The 19,108-nt window shown below is 33.8% G+C and overlaps 3 protein-coding genes across 3 annotated transcripts; 2 read left to right on the top strand and 1 right to left on the bottom strand.

Moving 5' to 3' along the window:
- Positions 1–477: 477 nt before the first annotated feature.
- udt (undicht) lies at positions 478–5,575 on the top strand. The gene is made up of 9 exons (XM_053746535.2): positions 478–799; positions 887–1,001; positions 1,447–1,681; positions 1,958–2,174; positions 2,803–2,996; positions 3,151–3,311; positions 3,449–3,553; positions 3,738–4,211; positions 4,455–5,575. The coding sequence occupies exons 1-9, from the start codon at positions 751–753 to the stop codon at positions 4,741–4,743; spliced, it is 1,839 nt and encodes a 612-aa protein (XP_053602510.1). The 5' UTR covers positions 478–750; the 3' UTR covers positions 4,744–5,575.
- LOC128670680 (uncharacterized protein) lies at positions 5,061–7,071 on the bottom strand. Its single transcript, XM_053746536.2, has 2 exons — positions 6,692–7,071; positions 5,061–6,420 (listed from the first exon to the last, which is right to left on the bottom strand). The coding sequence occupies exons 1-2, from the start codon at positions 6,899–6,901 to the stop codon at positions 6,298–6,300; spliced, it is 333 nt and encodes a 110-aa protein (XP_053602511.1). The 5' UTR covers positions 6,902–7,071; the 3' UTR covers positions 5,061–6,297.
- A 10,129-nt stretch (positions 7,072–17,200) lies between these two features.
- On the top strand, positions 17,201–18,161 carry LOC128670739 (larval cuticle protein 65Ag1-like). The gene is made up of 3 exons (XM_053746688.1): positions 17,201–17,277; positions 17,544–17,685; positions 17,953–18,161. The coding sequence occupies exons 1-3, from the start codon at positions 17,269–17,271 to the stop codon at positions 18,147–18,149; spliced, it is 348 nt and encodes a 115-aa protein (XP_053602663.1). The 5' UTR covers positions 17,201–17,268; the 3' UTR covers positions 18,150–18,161.
- The last annotated feature ends 947 nt before the right edge of the window (positions 18,162–19,108 follow it).

Genomic DNA, 19,108 nt, shown 5'->3' with positions numbered 1-19,108 from the left:
TTTTTGGAGTGGTTTACCATTGCGTACTCCTTTGCACACACAAATTAATAATCAACCAGTGTGCAGGTTTCCTCACGATGTTTTCCTTTACTGAAAGTAAGTAGTGGTCTATAAAAAGTTATTATACATGAGTCAGAGCCATTACACCACCACCGCTTCTAGATGCTTGGTACCAGCTGAAAGTCAGCGCCTTGGTTCGTTACATGCTGTGGTTCCATGGCAGCATGTTGAGCTAGCCGCGTTTGCCATATATTTTTTTAAATTTGTTGGATTTAATATTTGGTTCTTATGTGGTATTTCTCGAATAAATGATTTCTTTCTTTCTTTGGGCGATGAATAAAATTGGACACTTGTTTTAGAAATAGCACATCGATAGTCTTATTCGAGGTCATGAATCAATAATGGAATACCGATAGTTCGTCGTGACATTTTTATCAATAAGTCCTCTGTCTATCTGTCCACCACCGCTTCCAAGCGGTGGTGAGTGCGGTGCGGCGATAGTTGTGTTGTGTAGTAATATTCGTAACTATGAGTTGTGTAGTGTACCTACATGCTATGTGCGCTTTGCTCGCACAAAAATGTCAATGTCAATTTGGTTGGTTAAATCAAGAAAGCAAAGCAAGCTCTTGTTGAACGGCTCGTTCGTTGTTCTTATTGTTGCTCGTTGTTTCGATTTCGATTGAATATTTTCAACTTTTCAACTATGTTCATGTAATTTATTTTAGTAATTATAATAAAAAATACCTAACTATGGATCGGAATAGACTTATTATTGTTTTAATGATAGTATCATTAGGAAGTAAGTATTATAGATGCTGAGTTAAAAATGTTCAAATAGCAATGCTTTTATTTCGAGAGGTAACGCCCAACGCTTTTCTGCTTACAGTTGCATTAACATCAGCTGAATGTACAATTCCTGTGGTTTTGCGGAATACTTGGTTTTCTTTTGAAAACGGAAAGCAAACTATTACTGATATAAACGCCAGTGAAATGGTTGGAAGGTAAAGTGTTTAACTTTTTTGTTGTGCCGGAATATTATTTTTCGTAGCTTAGTTTGATATAAAATGTACGTACCATACATATCTGTTACAATAGTAATAATAGTTAGTAATAGTAGTATATATAATATTGTAGATGTAGCTATTTTTGTTATAAATATATTTATACATAATATTGTAGATTTCCTCTTAACAAAAATAATCGTTACTTAATTTCATTAATATTTATTATATATAATAAAAGTAATTATTAATGATAAATTTCTTTTTAGGTTAAAATATAGCAATAGCAGTCTTAATTGTTTAGGTACTGTTTATCTATCTTTTTGCTAAATGCAGTTTTCATACAATGCCTTCTGTAATCCAGAACTTAGTACCTAGATTGAAGACCAACATATTTAAATTTTTAATTTAAAGACATTACCAACAAAAAAGTCTATCATTACAGGGGTACTTGTGTCAACATCAAGGCTGATTTTCATGTGAACTACACAATGGTGTTTCAATATACCAATTGCTACTATTGTGTGAAGCTTATAGTAAGAACAGTGAATGTTTTGGAGAAGATTGAGACCCCATGTATAAGCTTGCAGCCGGGAGAGGAGCCGACTGTAGACAAAATATGCAAAGGACTTAACACAAATCAACATCTTATTACTTTGTTCTCAGAGAATTACGTCCCTGTAAGTACAACTGGGATAGTCCAGTTAATTAATTTGATCTTTATATTAGATTGGTTAGATCCAAGAAGCAACTATGTAAAACAAAACTTTAATTATGCCAAACTGCAAGCAAATGAAGTTGTGGGTGCAGCTAGTTAATACACATAATATAGGTTTAAAAACTATTAAACCTTTAGTGTGCAAGTAATAGACAAATTAATTACTTGTTAGTCTAATCAATAGTAATTTATTGTCATAATAATGCCTTACTATGTATTATTATGGAATTGATTGCAGGTCAATTGTCGGTCATCTTTGGAAGGTGTCTGGCAGTTTGCTTATCAGAACAGATTCCGGTTCACTGGAGAGTGTAATCATCCAGATGCTCAGATCAGGTCATGCCAGACTGCTGGAACACAGTTCTTGATAACAAATCAGAAGTTCAACATTACATACCGGGAATGTCCAGGAATGTCAGGCACCTTCAATGGCATTGTGGAGTACAGCTGCTTAGGTATAGTCTAGTTACAATTAGTAAAGATTCCTCCTATGCATCAATCAATATTATGAATATTGACTAACTGAAACTACTCAAGAGTGAATTTCACTAGCGTTTTGAATCAATCTCAATCAAATCAATCAAGAAATCAGAAAAATATCATTTTCCATCATGACCTGACTGGGGATCGAACCTGGGACCTCACAGTTTAGAGGCAAGCACTTTACCACTGCGCCACCCGGGTCGGGGGCTATCATTAGTGTTTATTAAATTGTACCATACACAGTAATCAATTTCATTATTGTATTTTATAAATAAGTACTGGTACAATGTTAATTTTATAAATGTTAATTTTTTAAAAAAATCTTTATAAAAAAAAAGTGCGACACTAAAAATGCTCTAAACAGTTGTGAAATTCACCCTCACACTATATGACTGTTTTCCAAATTTATTCATTATTAGGTATAAGCTATGATTTATTCATTATTATATGTTGTGATTTCAGATTACTGGTAAAAATTCTGTATTCAAGTTCTTATTTTAAAAAATCATAATCTTTGTTTCTGTGATTGTTAGTAGCCCTAAAATATTTTTGGAAAATCAAAATATTGTAATTGCATAAATGTTTCTTGTTCTTTTCCAGGTCATTGGTTCGTAGATAAAAATCAATTCTTTGCTGTAGCAAACACCAAAGAGTCTCGTAAGGATGAGAGGTACCGTTGTTTCCTCAAGAACAGAGATGATGATCTTTATATTGGTGCCTCTATCACACCAGAATGTAACGCATTAAAGACTGTTGAGAAATCTCCAGAAAGATATAGGGTCACTCCTGTAAAAGTAAGTGGGGTTGGTTGTCATACATAAATTAAAAAAGTCTCTGCTTCAATCTCATACAGATCTTAAAGATTTTGCTTATAAACTTTTTCTATTGGTTTCGTAAAGGTTTTCTATTAAATAAATAAATAAAAATAACATTATGATTTATTTTAAGGCTGAAGTGGTAGAGCCAGGTTGCCGTTTACCACAGAATTTTTCTGGCAACTGGATCAACACAGCTAACATTGACGCTGATGTCGTCATAAATGAAACACATATAATTGAGACTTATTACCCTGATGAAGGAAGATATAGAAGGACTATCTATGTTTGCAGGTACCTACATGTATTTTAACATAACATTCTGCTCTTAGAAAAGCATAATTCCAAAATTAATATATTTATTCTTGTTATTGCAACTGAAGCTTGTTTATTAGAAGCAGAAGTTAATGTAAACTTTTATAAATTTACAGGGAACAAAGGGATAGCAGAGTAATGATGGCTCGCCTTACAGTTGATGGTTGCCAAAAGGACTATGTCTGCTTTGATTTCGTACCACAACACCACAATGTAATCAGGTATAAATGCATCTGCTTATTAGTTACTAGTTGGAAACGCCTATGGAAGCTGCAGACGAGTAATCAATCGTTTTTGTTACCATTTCGCCCTGAGGCATCTGCTTTGCTTCTTTCTTTGATGCACATTGTAAACTCAAGAAAAGGGACAAAACAAGAAACATAAATTCCATGTTTTTTTTTTTAGATTCCGAAAAGGATTGGCAATGATCCAGAGTAATTTTCACACTGTATGCTCATGGGTCCAATTCAAAAATAAAGAAAAATGGCGGTATGATATATTGCTCAAGAAAGACCCATCGCCTATTCGTTGTCCAGTTGCTGGGAAATTCAACTTCACTCAAAGAGGAGATGTCAAATTTGAGACGAGAATACTTGGAGGAGTCACACTGAGTCCACGACCAAATCTACACTGTAAATTAAATATAAGTGACTTGTCAGTTTGTGATACAGATCAGAAAACTATACAGATAAAAGAAAATTACTGCCTATCTGTTGACTACTTGGGTAGACCAGTAGATATTTACAGTGACCCTGATTATAAGATGAAGTGTATTGGTTACTGGAAGGAGAATCTGAAATCTTATTTAATCACTTATGATGAGTTGGATCCTTTCTCGAAGTACAGATGTTGGGTGTATCAAAGGGCTGATCTTAACAGGTAAGCTTTATTTTGGTGTAATATTAGTTAAAATGAAAGTTAAGTATCAAGTTTGTTGATATATAAATCAAATAGTGATAATTAAGCAAGATAGAAGTCTCCTGCTTCCTTGTTCAATTATTTCTATTCTCCTCGTTGAGTCAGAATGGCTACTCAAATGGTTTTCAGCCAGTATTTGGCTACACTATTTGCTCTTTTAGCCTCATTCAAGTCTTTTCTCATTCATTATCGTCATGTTTTCAGAGTGCTGATGTCCCAAGCTCTCGGTCCGTACTGTGACCTGAAGCAGGACGTAACGTCATGGAACTACACAGAAGGCGCGGCCGTGGCCATAGAGATGGAAGAATACGAGAGAGAGCGAGACCGCTGCCCCATGCACTTTGACGATGGCAGCGACCCCTGGTCCACTAAAGAAAACTATGTCAAGATCTTCAAATTCAGCTACTCTTTTTGGAGAAGCAATGATGCATCTTTATTACAAATAAGCATCGCAACTTTATTATTGGCTGCTTTTATAAATTTAATACAGTAAGTTTATTAACAGACTGATGTAGATAAACTATAAAAACATTGATGGAGTTACGACAAAAATTAAGATTATTCAAAACTAAAAACTTCTGAAAGTGGTTCTCACTGGTATTGTATAATTTTTTTTTATAAAATGACAACTTAGTTTATAGTTATGTAGGTTATTTTCCTATAAAATATACATTCTATAATCACTAAAATCCAATTTTGTATTATTGAAATGTTAGTATTGTGACAATTTGATTTTTAATAGTGCTTTGTCTCTGATTAATTGATGTAAGTAATTGAAGTAAGTATTAGTGATAAATAAGAAACTCACAATTTACCAGAACACATTTTTTATTATACACTAAGATTAGTCTTTGTGCCTTAACTAGTGTTTGAATAGTAAGTAGGTGAAAAGGTCTTAACAAATTAGATTTGTATTTGCATCTATTTAATAGTATTTGTTTCTTTCTGTCTATACATCTCTACAATATCTCAATCTGTGCAATTTATGTGTAACTGTAATATTACAATTTTCATGAGATTCTCATTTCTTACATACACAATTTTTTACTTATAGATATTTTAGGAAAGGTTTAAGTAGGTACTTACTAGTATATAATATTGTATATTACCATTTAATTGAATCCATCCCAATAGTGATCTTGGTTGGGTATTTCATGTGTAAATGTTTTTGTAATCTCTTTCTCATTTTAAGTTCCACATCTTGGAATGTTTACACATGAGATACCCATAAATGTACGCGTATTTTATAACTTTTATATTTTTTTCTTATTTTGACATTTATTGTGTTCATTTATTTTTTTGAATATACAGATTTAATGACAATACTACATGTTTCACTCAAATTGTATTTAAACTCCTAATGTATCACATACGCCATTTACCTGCATTAACAATATGGTGCAGACAAGCTATGACTCACATCAGTGTGACTAAGGTTACATAAAATACCTACACAGATACTGGTGTGACTACAGTTCAGTTGTGAATTCAATTGCCATGAGAGCATAAACATGGGTTCTGTCAGTATAGTGTAGTAAAGCTGACAGGTTGAAATTCGAAAAAGCTACAGCTGTGTTAATGTTGAGCAGTAACAGTTTGAATAAGTACAATTTTTAATTTGGTTATTATGAAATATAAAAAGAAAATCTTTTTACAGAAACTTTATTTTGCACATTAAATTACAGACAATAAAATACAAAGTAAACATAGAAGTTACTACAGGATGCTTACCATCATCTCTTAATGCAATCCAGGATCTAAACTAATCAGTATCTCAAACTGTAAATTTTTATTATTAATGCAGGTTCCTAAATGGAACTGCACTGCATTTGAATTTTGTAAATTAAAAAGTTTGAAAGTTGATGGTAGGCCTGCAGTTTGTTACTCACCCATGTGAGTAATTTTTCTGGTATTAGTAGGTATTTTGAGTACCTACTAATTCCATGGCTACTCATGTCAATGAATTGCCAGAGATGTCAATGAATTGCCAGAGATGTCAATGAATTGCCAGAGATATTGTTGGTAAAGTAAAAAATATAGAATACACTTATTTGGTCCAAGATACTTTAGGAATATCAAAGTGTTCTGTCAGACTATCCAAATGTTGGTTAAACTTCTCCACTCTCTGTTTATGTGTCATCTCTGCTTTTTGTTTTATCCTTTGATTTTGCTGAAACATAATAATATAAGGTTAATGTTAAATAGTCATACTACACATACATACATAATACATGTAAATAGTCATACTATTAATTATTGTGCTTTATGTTTAATAGAACACTGGGCAACTCAACGATGATAGGTATTTGTTAAAATGTTAATAAGACATGGTGTGGTGGTATAATCAAATTATTAGTACAAAAAAAAAAATTACCTCATATGAGGTAACCTGGGTTGAAATATAGTTAAATTAAGTAGAGGTAAATAAATATTATACAAACCATTTTCTCTTGCATTTTTTTGAATGCTAATTCAGCCTTGGTTCGCCTTTCCTCAGGAGTTTGTTGTTTCACTTTTTGTTTTACCTCAGCTTCTATTACTTTCTCAGTCTCTTTGTTAGCCTTCTTCTTTTTTTTCTTCTTGATTCCAGAGTTATCCTTGATTTTAAGCTGACTTCGGTTTACACAAGCGTACTCGTCTTCCTCTACCATATTAATTGTGATTTTTGCAAAATGTAAAATATGTACTGTTGACTGAAAATTTTCTTTTCCTGCAAACGTAGTATTATCAAAGAATATCTTTCACCATTGCTTGCACAAACACATCAACAAGAAAGAAATACGAATGGCATGAGTTCTTCACAAGGCTCCAAAATGAACGTGTTTGACGCATGCATGTCAAATGTCAAGTAATTTGACGTTGATTGAACTGACAGTGACACATCACTCACACATTTATTGGGTACCTATTTTTTTCTCATTGAACGCAAAAGAATTAAGTTTAGAAAAGAATATAACTACATATAGATATTAAAATATGTATTCGCATTTATGCTGTGCATATAAGCTGTGCATTTATGCAATAATATGTTTATCAGAAATCATTGTTAAATAAGTAAATAATATTAGAAATATACTAACTTTATTGTTTATGCTTGGGTACTAGTATTTTATTGATTGCTCATTGGCTTGTTTGAAAGTTGCTTTTGTTTTATTTACTTTATATTGTTTTCGGTTTTCTCCATATTATTATTATTACTTTACAGTTCTTTGCTTCTATACTACACGAGCTTTCATCCTTCACTCATATCGCCTTATTAATGATAAAAAAAATATATACTTAAACATTTTTGGACTTAAAAGTAAGTAAATATAATAAAGAAAAATAATAGACACAGAAAGATTAAATGAAGTCAAGATGGTCGAGAATCGTACATTTGCCATCTGCGACTGTCTGCTGACATAAGTTTAGTCGGTTTGATGTAAATTTATGTGTATTTGAAGTACGGTACGACACATTTAGGTGTAACCATCGAATACCGTCTGCACTTAGGTCTAGCCGAAATTATAAAGGACTAGACGAATATAGGCAGGCAACCACTTGATGAACTAAGTGCAACGATTTCTAACTGACTAAACCTAGGTGTAGCCGCATATCCGTAACTTGTATATTACGTAAACTTCCTACATAACTTTTTCCTTTTTCATAATATCATGGTACGAATTTAAATAGTTTATGCTTAGCGTATTAGCTACAATCACGGGGGTGGCAGGTTGACTAGTAGCAAATATCATAAATAAATAAGGCGATTGTTCGTGACAAAAGAGCGGGAATGAATGCGCTCCTTGGCGTTATCGCGAGCGCGCACGCGCCTTCCCGCCAACGCGTACGTCACTGAGATTAGTTTGATTTCGCGCCACGTGGCGCCACGTGTTCATCCTACCCTCCAAATGAGATTAACGGATTTGCACACTACAGATTGCACACGAATGAGCAGGAAGTGTAAAGTGAAACGTTGGTAATGAGAACGCTTTGTGGCTTGACGGCGCCGTAATGAGATATGACGTTTCGTATTGTTTTTCCAGGCTTTATATCGGGTAAAAATGATATGTATTGCGTATATGGGTGAATGCAATTTTAATTATATTTTTCACATGTCAACACCACATAGGTATTTATACAGTAATATGGCCTGTAAATGTAGTTTTCAATAAAATCAACTGTGTAAGTGAATCCCTAATTTTAAAAGATACCATAATCCTGTACCTAACCTTGGCTATAAATAACTGAGCAGTCTTTTTCTTCTTTGCCCATTCCCACATTAAGTTAGGTCAGCTGCCCTAATTTTTTGGCGCCAAAACATTCTGTCAAGGGTTGTCGGTCGGGTAAATTTTCTTATCGGGTAAGTTTTCTCTCATACTGGTCCATAACGTCGACAAGGGCGATTCTTATATATTAAGCCTTTTTTCTTATTAGGGGGATAATTAAATAAGTAAAGTATTTATTGTGAAAACTGCTATTTACCTCTGCATATTGCGGAGGATTCATGCGTGGTCTTGTTTTTAAAGTTACAAAAACAAAGTTCGTCCAGGCTTCTTAAAGTTCCCCTACGAAAGGGCAGTAAGCCGAACATTATGGGTCTATAGACCGGCACGTGCTGGTTGATAACTTGGCTTATCACCCTGTGCCATCTGCGAGCTGCCCATCGATCTGCGGCCTTCACTTCACACCCCAAGGTTGTGCTGGCGAAATTGCTAGTCTTAATACTATGGACATACTATGGAGGAAACATTCAAGGCGTCGTTTAAGTACCTATAGTTACTCAAAGTTCACACTAGATTTTATTTTTCTTTTATCGTTTTTGGCGTTTGGAAGTAACTAATGATCTCTTATAATCGTTTTTATAGTCGTTTTTATATCACTTCTTAGGGTGGCTTTTTCACAATATGCGTATTACTATTGCATTACAACTGAAAAAAATTAGAACTTAAAAAAAAAACACTGTCGAACATTTCTAATTCAGCAAAAAAATGCCCGTTTTAGCTATTTTAACGTAAGTATTCAATACTGCTGCTAAACTTGGCTGTTTATAGGTAGATACCTATAGGTAGATACAGATTAAAAAAACATGAACTGGTATCAAATGACGTCAACCCTCCTTGAAAATGCTATTGTTGCCTATCAGCTGTTAAGTTTATGTGTCCGTTAGTCTCCTTCTACGACATCCACGGGAAGATATGGAGTAGTCTTATTCTCGGGTTCCACACGCCACCCAAGTGGAGGTCCAGTGATTAATATTTTCGTGGACCAAAATTGCACAAAACATTTGCCTTAACACAATTTAAATAATACATTATACAAAGTAATGCGTGCTTGACTCTAGATCTCGGCATTAGTATGTCGTCAAAATTGGCATTATAATAAACGGCTGAACAAAGCCAGCTAATAGCCATTAATACAGCATTAGCTTAGGGCAGCTAAGGGCGCCGGCGCACGTCGACTACGCCTTGTTTGCCAAACTGCCCTAATCCGCTATTTGTAAGGTGAGGTGACTATGCATTCATGAATTTGAGGACTTTTTGGAAGTTTGTTCTCATTCATAATTCTTTGGTTTTAATATAGAGGTTTTACTATAGAGCTGACAACTAATTTAATAGTAATAAAAGTAGTTTTATTTCGAACTTTACAAGAAATATAAAGAATCTACAAAATTTACGTTTTTTTCCATTATCTTAATTTACTTATAAAAGTTTTCATTACAGTGAATGTAGTTTACATTTAAAAATAATAATGATAATATTCCAGAAGAAAAACCAACCACAATAAAAATTGTCAATATTCGGACCATGGTCACCCGAAACAGTTGCGACCCGCTTTGACTTTGAGAGGAAATCCTTTTCCCACGAGCTTTATTCAAACATATGTAAAGCATATGATGGATGATTCCACGCGCCGCCCGACGCGACGGGGCGAGCGTTTAAATCACCATCAACCCTAATACGATTTTTTCGCTGGTCACCAACTATAAAATTTATAATGTAATTTATACTTTGGCGTGTTGAATGACTGTGCTTTTTATTGCACTGTGCCCATGGGTATAGGGTTTCCAGTGCGGATTGAGAATCGTAGTTCGTTAGCCCATGGGATTCAGTTATTGTTAAATTGACCTCTGTGTCGCCAAATGAATGATGATTTAATTTTATCGCGTATAAATGTAATGGAAATGTTAAAAACATTTTCTCGTAATGGAAATGTTAAAAACATTTCCATCTGGTTTGACGAAATTATATTTTTTCAAAAGTTGATTAAATTAGATTGGGAATCGCATAATATTTACCTGAAGATAAAGACATATAGGTACATTTAGATATCATAATATATAGATAGAAAATAGAACTATTATTATTAAGCAACCGCTTAACGTTGCCGTGAGTAGGCAATTTTGTAAATAATGTTATTGTATCTAATCGACCAACTTTTGAAACTTTATCAGTATATTATGGGATTACAGCAAATATGTTCCAAAAACAATAGAAATATTCACAAAACCGTCATCCGCCGCGCCGCATATTCCCAAGTTTTCCCATTAGGAGGCGCGCAGACATTAGCAGCCCCCTCCACTTCATTAAAATTTGTCAGCTTCTCGTACACGGCCAACTTCGGAATGGATGTACAAACTTTTCTAAGTGAAACTCGGGTGACGTGAAAAGTTCGCGATTTTGACTCGCCGTTTTTTCGACGCCATCAATTTCGCAGCCCGTCAGGAAGATTATTCGCACTCGTAATGCAGAAAAAAGAGTAATTTAAGTTTCCGCAAGAGTCGTTGCGTGGGAGTTATGATGATCTTTGTTTGAAACTTTGATTGATTTATACAGTCCGCCCTGTCTGCTCACGTGATTAAAATGGGAAAGAATTGTGGAATAGATATTGAGAGCAACGATTGACATTTCATATTAAAAGAAGATTTGAGAAGAGAAGATATCTAAAATAATCTGATAGGTATTTGAATGACATAAAAAATATTGCAGACTTACTCTTACTAAAAACAAAATAAAATTCTTCAGAGAATTTTGTAACTTTTTCGAAGCTATTTGATTTTAATCATTAGTGAAATGAACAGTAGTCTCAAGTGTGCATAATATTAAAACGGTGACGGGTAATGTCCCTTATTTTTTAAAAACACAATAATGTTCTCGCTTCAATCGGACAATACGCACGACTCCATCAGTTCGCAGCTAAATGACATCGAGCAGTTTGCGCAGTCAATGCGATTGTCCCTGCGAGGGGGTTAAATGAGCTTGTATTGAGGGGCTGCTGAGGGGTGTGTCCACTAGGATCATAGGACAGATGGATCATGGGATCCTAAAGGCGACATGGTGTTACTGTAAAGTAATCGGACAATTCAATTTATAGATCTTAACATTTTTAGGATTTCATGAAAAGTTTATATTTCATTTTAATTTTTAAAACGCTAAACTTTCTTTTTACTAGTGCACGGATTTGAAACTACAATAATATGAAAATTACTAAGAAGACACCCCATACAAAAAAATATCAGTAAAGTTCTTATTTACATAAAGTATTTATGGGATTCATCAAATAGTTTATGTCAAAGCGACAGTTTTGATCCATGTTCTAGTTGGATCAAGACACAGTTCGACTCGACAGTTTCAAGTGGACTTCCCCACACAGTATCAGAGAATAGTTCTTTAAATAACAGATGTAATTGTCATCCACAGCGGCTCCGAGCGGGCGGAAAAAAACTCGCTTAATTAATGTGGTGGCCATAATGCTCTGTTTATGGAATCGATTCGTGTTTTAATTGAATAGTATCGATTTATCGATGTTGTACATTAATAAGACAAGGTGCGTTTTGTAACAGCTTGTTTTAAAGTGTTTGGATGGGATATTTGTTTGTTACCGAGGAGTTTATTATGCAAATTTTATTCGATGTTATGATGTGTAAAATTGTTTTTTATACATTCTCCTTTGATGTGCAAAAATTTAGTCTGATGGCACTGCTTTAAAAAATCTCAACTAATATAGTAAATTAGAAAGTAATTTTGTTTGTTACCTCTTCATCCTTTATCGTCGTATTCCTCATGAGGGTCGGTTCATTACGTGAAAAGAAACATGGTAGGTATTAAATTATTAAATGACAAACATGTCTTGGATATTAATTAAACTCAAATCGTCCTCGATATTTGATCTAAAAATATATTTGTATGGATAGTTATTGTTTATGGCACAGGCGCAGGGTGCGCCGGGGGTGGCCGTAATAGGAGCTCGGTAAATCAGGGTCGGTGGTTATCCGGCTGTATGGTGAAACTGATTTAAACCTATCACACGGGGTTTATTCTTTATTTAACTAATTTGATTTGTAATGTTTAGGGCGAAATAGTTTGCAAATGTCAAGTTCTTTTACCTTTACTCAAACAAAATATTATCTAGTGTATTTTTTTAATATTTAAAATAAAAGTTAAATACACAACAACATTTTTAAAATTTATGGTTTACTAGCTGTTGATTGCGGCTTCACCCGCAACAAAAATTAGCCTGTGACATTCCCCAGTTCTCCTACTATCTCTACTCCAAAAATCACCTCAATCTGTTGCTCCGTTTTGACGTGAAAGACAGACAAACAAATACACTTTCACAATGAAGTATGGATTTAAAATGAATTCTTTTTATTAAGAAAAAAAAATACAATAAAAATTCCTTGTGTAAAAAAATTACAATGCATGCAGCAAAATCCACAGAAGTTTTTAATCAATAATTTTAGAATAAAACGTTAATCAGTGTTGATTACAAAACAATATATAGATACATAATTAATTACTTAGATACGTACCATTGTATTAATAAAAAAAATATAACAGGAGTTAAAAATATGTATTGTATATTTTGAGAGGCTGTTGAAATAACAAGGCAAGCTAAATCGATTATGTAAAATTTTAAAAATAGTTTAAAATTAGTGTAAAATTTTAAAAATAGTTTAAAATTAGTGTAAAATTTTAAAAATAGTTTAAAATTAGTGTAAAATTTTAATTTTAGTTTTCTTTATAACTACCAATATTACTCTTTTATAAAATGGATCGATACAATCTCGCCCAAAGAGGAACAGATTAATAAAATGAAACAAGTCAATAACGTCTCTAACTACATCTGCTCTTAATTACCATTAATGAGCTATAAAATCAATGTTATAATTTAATCATCAGTAATTACCATTAATTATTATAATTACGTAATTTATTACTGTTACTATTCAAGTGATCAAAATAGATCACGATTTTTTTAGTTTTTCATAAATTGTTTCCAAATATTTTTCCATATATTAAGTAACAAGTGTAGATTTAAAATTATTCCATACATTTAAACTATGGTAATTTAATAACAACACTCATGCTCTCAAGAAGATGCTGATTATCTCTATATTGAAGATTACTCATTTTCTCATTTATAGTATCACTATATAGTACAAAACAAAGTCCTCCACAGAATCTGACTGTTTCTGAGTAATTTATCTTTTAAATTGATTTTGATGCAGTGTTCACTGTTCTTTAGACAATTTATTACCGAAGATTTTCCCGTGACCTGGCCAGGTCGCTAGTACTATTAATACTAATATAATATATTATAAAGATAAAATATTTATATTTTAGTATTTGTTTGTGATGAATAAACTCAAAAACTACTGGGCAGATGTTAAAGTAATTTGGCACAGAGATAGACGAAACCTTCAGGAGTAACATAGGCTACGGTTTTATTATGATTTTTCTCGAGTGAAGCTGGGGTAGACCGCAAATCGCTTGTAAACCGCAATGCATTATGCACAACCACAAAAACAGTCCACATGTTCTACACATCGTTCCAAAATAATCGAGTGTGTTGACAGCCTAACAGAATGTCCCAGTCTGATTGCCTGTTCCTCTGTCAGTGACAATGTGGCATTTGTTTTGCCTGTTTTTGCGGTCTGCGATGGGGGAATGTGCAGTTAAAATGCAATTAAACTATTGTATTGCTTGGAAAGACATTTCGAACTGGTGTAAATTATGTTAGTGATAGAAGTTGTATAAATTGTATGTGGAATGACTCGTCGAGTGATAAAACAGGCAAATTTACAATGTTGGTTGTAACACATATTCATTCATAGAGTGAGAAAATCTACTTTTGCTTGAGTATCCCTATAGTCTTTCAAAAATATTAAAAGTTGTATTTCATAGTTTAAATATCAACATACGTTACTAAAAACAAGTTAGAAAAATACCGTATCAGCGTTTAATGTTATTCGTTTAGCTATCTCATGTGAAATTTTGCTTATCTAAATATGTGTCTATATTACGAGTTTGAGACACAATTCTTAATCGGCTTAAGTTAGAAACTTGTTGGGAAAAGATTTCAGCATTTTCACAAATCCACAAGACAATTTAAACGATAAAAAATGAACGTCATAAACAAAAAACAAACAACAAGCGCCACACATTTAAAAAATTCATTTCCCAACGTGACACTGAAATCTAGCACAACATTTCAGCATAAGGGTGTGTTCACATGTAGTAATTAGGCGACGCACGCGCGGCGGGAGGGGCTGCGGAACCGGAAGCGCGCCGGAGATGAAGGCGCGATACAATATCCGGTTAGACGCCATTTCCGCCGCGAGACGACGCTGTGTGAGCGCCGCTTTACTTTTGATACCACGGTTTATATTGATGGTTGAGGATCGATGGCTTGTTATGAATTAATGGGATTTTTTACAGTAGAGTGAAGAGATGAGATGGTCTACTCAACGTGAAATTCAGAGTGAATAATTATAAGATATGAGAATCCCCGAGAGATATCAATCAAATCTACTGAAATAAGGATATCTGTCATAATGAAAAAACATATAGGAAATCAAATAATTCACTTGCACATCAAAATTACACTGAATTTATATAGGTAATAGTGGTACACTAGTGGCAGGTATAATATTAAGCACCTAAGTACAAATATTTTTTCTACAAAATTTTGCATATAAGTAATTTTAAAATATCTTGTTTCAGTTATGTAACACGACCGCAGAGCGGTATTGATTTAATTTGAGGCTGGGATATGACTAAACTTTTTACCCTTAAATGAGTAGTTACATGAGTGTATAAGGTATGCGTTATCACCATCATGTCCTACGCACTCATCTACAGCTTTTAGGTCCACGCAAAATGTCAGCGTCATTGTAACCGTTAAATAAAATAACGAGTGTTCTTTGCAAGTCCTGATGATGGTGATAAGGCAGCCGAGGATCCTTTGTTGGTCGAGCGGACTCGGGAAGCCAGGGGTGAAGTGATCGGCGAAGTGAGGATTGAGTGATCTTTGGGGATTTTGATTTAGTGGCATTTTAGATCATTATGACGTTATGAGTTTGTTTCTGAAAACATACATTATAAATTCATGTAGAGCCGTAACATAAAGAGAGAAATATATATACATATATATATATATATATATATATATATATATATATATATATATATTATATTTTCTCTCTTTCTATAGATATATATATCTTTCTCTTTCTATATATATATATATATATATATATATATATATATATATATATATATATATTTTTTTCTCTCTTTATGTACATATAGCCGAAAGATACATACATACACATTACACACATTACATACTCATGCATATATACTTGAAATAGATTTTTGTATAAGTTATCAATGCATGTTTTGATGAACAAAACAGATTAGTACACTATTTTCCAAAAAACAAAAGGCATCAAACTTATATTCGCATATCTAATTTAATAGAATATCATTGTTTCTAGTGACTCGACTCACCCATTATAATTTTGATTCAATCAATATTATGACAAACGTACGAAATTTAACTTATTATCTGAAATAAACGTGATTTTTTTATAACGATGTAAATATATTACGTTGGTATTTTATTAGCATGTGATCCACTATATAAACATTTCAGAATATTACATACAATTAAGCATAAATTGAACTGTACTATGCTACTACCAATCTATAGAATTATATATTAACTTCAAGGCGAATACCTGCCAAGCATAAAGCATCACTAGAAACTAGTCAAAAGTAAGTCATCAGAATTGAATTTAATGCGACCGCCTTATCGGGTCATGTACAAGTTGTATATGTTATAATAATTATTCGCCACGATAATACAGATTTAGATAGAGCGACGCCGGGAGAGATAACCCCTTACATAGCTCAGAGCACATAGCGCCTACCACCCTTAGTACCGTCAGCAGAAAAACGCAACAAAGTGCCATAAAACGGCGATATCTAAAAAAAAATATTTTATTATAACACACGGTTCTTGAAGTTTTGAATTTCTTTATATTTGATAATTTTGCATTAAAAAATTTGTGTGTGTTTTTTGAAAATATTTTTGTAAAAATTTGTCCTGAATAATATGCATAAAAATGTCATTTACGAAAAAATCTACGTAACTGAATCCACAAGGAGCTGCTAGTCGCCTTGTCTTGTCTTTTGATATATACCTACTTATTTGAATTACCAATTACCAATCGAAACTATATAAAATTCTTCTGAAGCTAATTGACATATAACTTATGATCATTTCATACAACACATAGCTGAAACTACTGAGAAAGAAATTTAATAATTGTTATTTTATAACTAAATGAATGAAAAAAATGAATCCGTTTTCGCAGTAGTTTTGATACTCGTATTTAAGCACTATGATAGGATTTCCCGAAATTCCCTCGCGTACTGTGTCGTGTGCAAAAGCTAGTATTGATTAATTTGATCATTAACTAATAACTTTACGTAATTTATTTATTGAGTGTCGTATGTCCTACAGATATTCAATGTTACTTTAAATGAGTGTCATTACTAATTAGACAGGTATGTAGTACTAAGGTATTGCATAAGTTAGTCATTATTGTCCTATTTACTAAAGACCTCTTGATTATCAGCATTTTTAATAATGTCTCTTTTGTATAAATACTAAGGGCATCAAACGAAAGTTATCATTCTACTTGTGTATTCGCGTTAGTTAGCACAACCTACATACATTTAAATTCAAAATGAAAATCGTAAGTTATATAAAATATATTTGCAATTGGAACTAATTTTGAAATTGATAATTAAACCTTTTGTTTTTCTTGTCTTGTTGAATAGTGTTTTTTTACTTTCAGTTCGTGATCGTTAAAGTTAAATTTACTTTAGAATACATTTTACTTAGTATTTATTTTACTTGTTTATTTTAGAATACATTTTACTTTTAATTTGTGACTAACTAACTTCTTTTTCTTCAACAATCTTCTTAAGTAGTGTTTTGACCATGGTTTTTTACTTTCAGTTCGTGATCTTCAGCTGCTTGTTTGTCGCGGCGTTGGCCCTCCCGGCTCATGACCCCTCACTGAGGGAGCTGCCAGCTGTTCGTCACGAAGAGGTCCATGATGAGTATGGCCAGTACGCGCTTAGATACATCACTGCTGAGAGTGAGTATTTACGTTTAATTTCTTTTTTTTAATTGTGTCAGATTTTTTCAACATCTATCTAATATCATAGACAAATATAGTTGTAATTTCATAATATTCTTTTATTTTCTTATTATATTAGATATTCTTTTGTTTTCTTGTGTGACCACAGATTAACAACCCAACGGATGACATGTTTCTATTAGGATAGAAAAGTGTAAGGCAAAATTTTTCGCCATTATTAGAAAATTAAGAAAAACGAATTATTTATTCAAATAATCCTTCCAGACACCGTAGTCTCGGAGCGAGGCCGCTTAGTTCCGAGTATCAACGGCAGCCACGTGCTGGAGATCGAGGGCCAGTACCAGTTCGTGGGTGACGACGGTCAGATCTACATCACCAAGTACAGAGGCGGCGCCGACGGCTTCCACGTCGACGGCAACCACCTGCCGCAGCCGGTGCCCGTGCCCGCTGTAGCTATCTAAATAAATAATAATTCCAAAATCATCTATTCGTTTTCTTCATATTCCAACCGAAATATTTTAGTTTTGTAAAGACTCGGGGACGGTTTTACCACTTGCTGATAAAATATCTTATAGTAATGCGATTTTAGCCGTATTCAACATTTGTGATACACCATTTTTAACGCTATCTGTTCGATTTATTGTATATATAAGATACTTTATTACTAAGCATTGAAACTGCTTCTTAAACAAGGATATACATTTTGACATTCGCCTAGTGATCACCATGCCTATCCACTGAATCTCCAATCTGAGCCATTCACAATAGAAAATTCGTTTCTACATACGAAATAACATCTTGAGAACTGTTTTTGCAAACGGTACTTAGTGGATTTCTGAAAGGATCTAAGGAGGGTGGCGAGAGGTTTCGAGGATGCGCCGGGACGGCGGCGGGCGGGGGAGGTCGCGGGCTGTGACGTCACGTCCTATCTCGGCGGCCATCTTGGATTATCTCGTCGCACCTGCGGGGTGTGGGGGGCGTTTCGCTATCGACCCGATAGCGCTCTGCACATTTTTCAGGACAAATTTGATAATTTTATGTTCTACTCGCAAATAGATTGAGATTGTAGAGTAAAAGTGTTGATTTTATGTAGATTTGAGTTGTTATTATTACTTGAAGGCACAAACGAATATAGAGTTAAGTTTTCTGCTTGTTTATTGTCTCTTGCTCATCTCTGCGTGTTCCAGGGTGCGATGCGGTTGTAAAGCCGCGATGTCGCCGGGTCAGCTTCAAAAAACCCTTAAAGTTTTGAAGATTCGGCTGTGATTTTACTACCAGCCACCAGCCCCCTTGGGAATGTTATCGTTGCCTATCAGCTGCCTAGGCTGTGTCCCTTAGTCGCCTCGCGCCTCGTACGAGATCCAAGGAGTGATTATAATTGCGTAATGATGCACAGCATTTTACCTTCAGTAACTTATTA

Source organism: Plodia interpunctella, chromosome 6 (genome assembly GCF_027563975.2).
Source record: "Plodia interpunctella isolate USDA-ARS_2022_Savannah chromosome 6, ilPloInte3.2, whole genome shotgun sequence".
Lineage (NCBI taxonomy): Eukaryota > Metazoa > Arthropoda > Insecta > Lepidoptera > Pyralidae > Plodia > Plodia interpunctella.
Note: the sequence above shows the minus strand (reverse complement) of the source record. Positions and strands in the feature narration are given on the sequence as shown.

Coding starts and splice junctions, on each gene's coding strand:
- udt (XM_053746535.2), top strand. CDS start 751: ATGGATCGGAATAGACTTATTATTGTTTTAATGATAGTATCATTAGGA. Junction 800..886: donor AATGATAGTATCATTAGGAA/GTAAGTATTATA, acceptor TTCTGCTTACAG/TTGCATTAACATCAGCTGAA. Junction 2,175..2,802: donor TGTGGAGTACAGCTGCTTAG/GTATAGTCTAGT, acceptor GTTCTTTTCCAG/GTCATTGGTTCGTAGATAAA.
- LOC128670680 (XM_053746536.2), bottom strand. CDS start 6,901: ATGGTAGAGGAAGACGAGTACGCTTGTGTAAACCGAAGTCAGCTTAAA. Junction 6,421..6,691: donor AAAAAATGCAAGAGAAAATG/GTTTGTATAATA, acceptor ATTATGTTTCAG/CAAAATCAAAGGATAAAACA.
- LOC128670739 (XM_053746688.1), top strand. Junction 17,686..17,952: donor TAGATACATCACTGCTGAGA/GTGAGTATTTAC, acceptor TAATCCTTCCAG/ACACCGTAGTCTCGGAGCGA.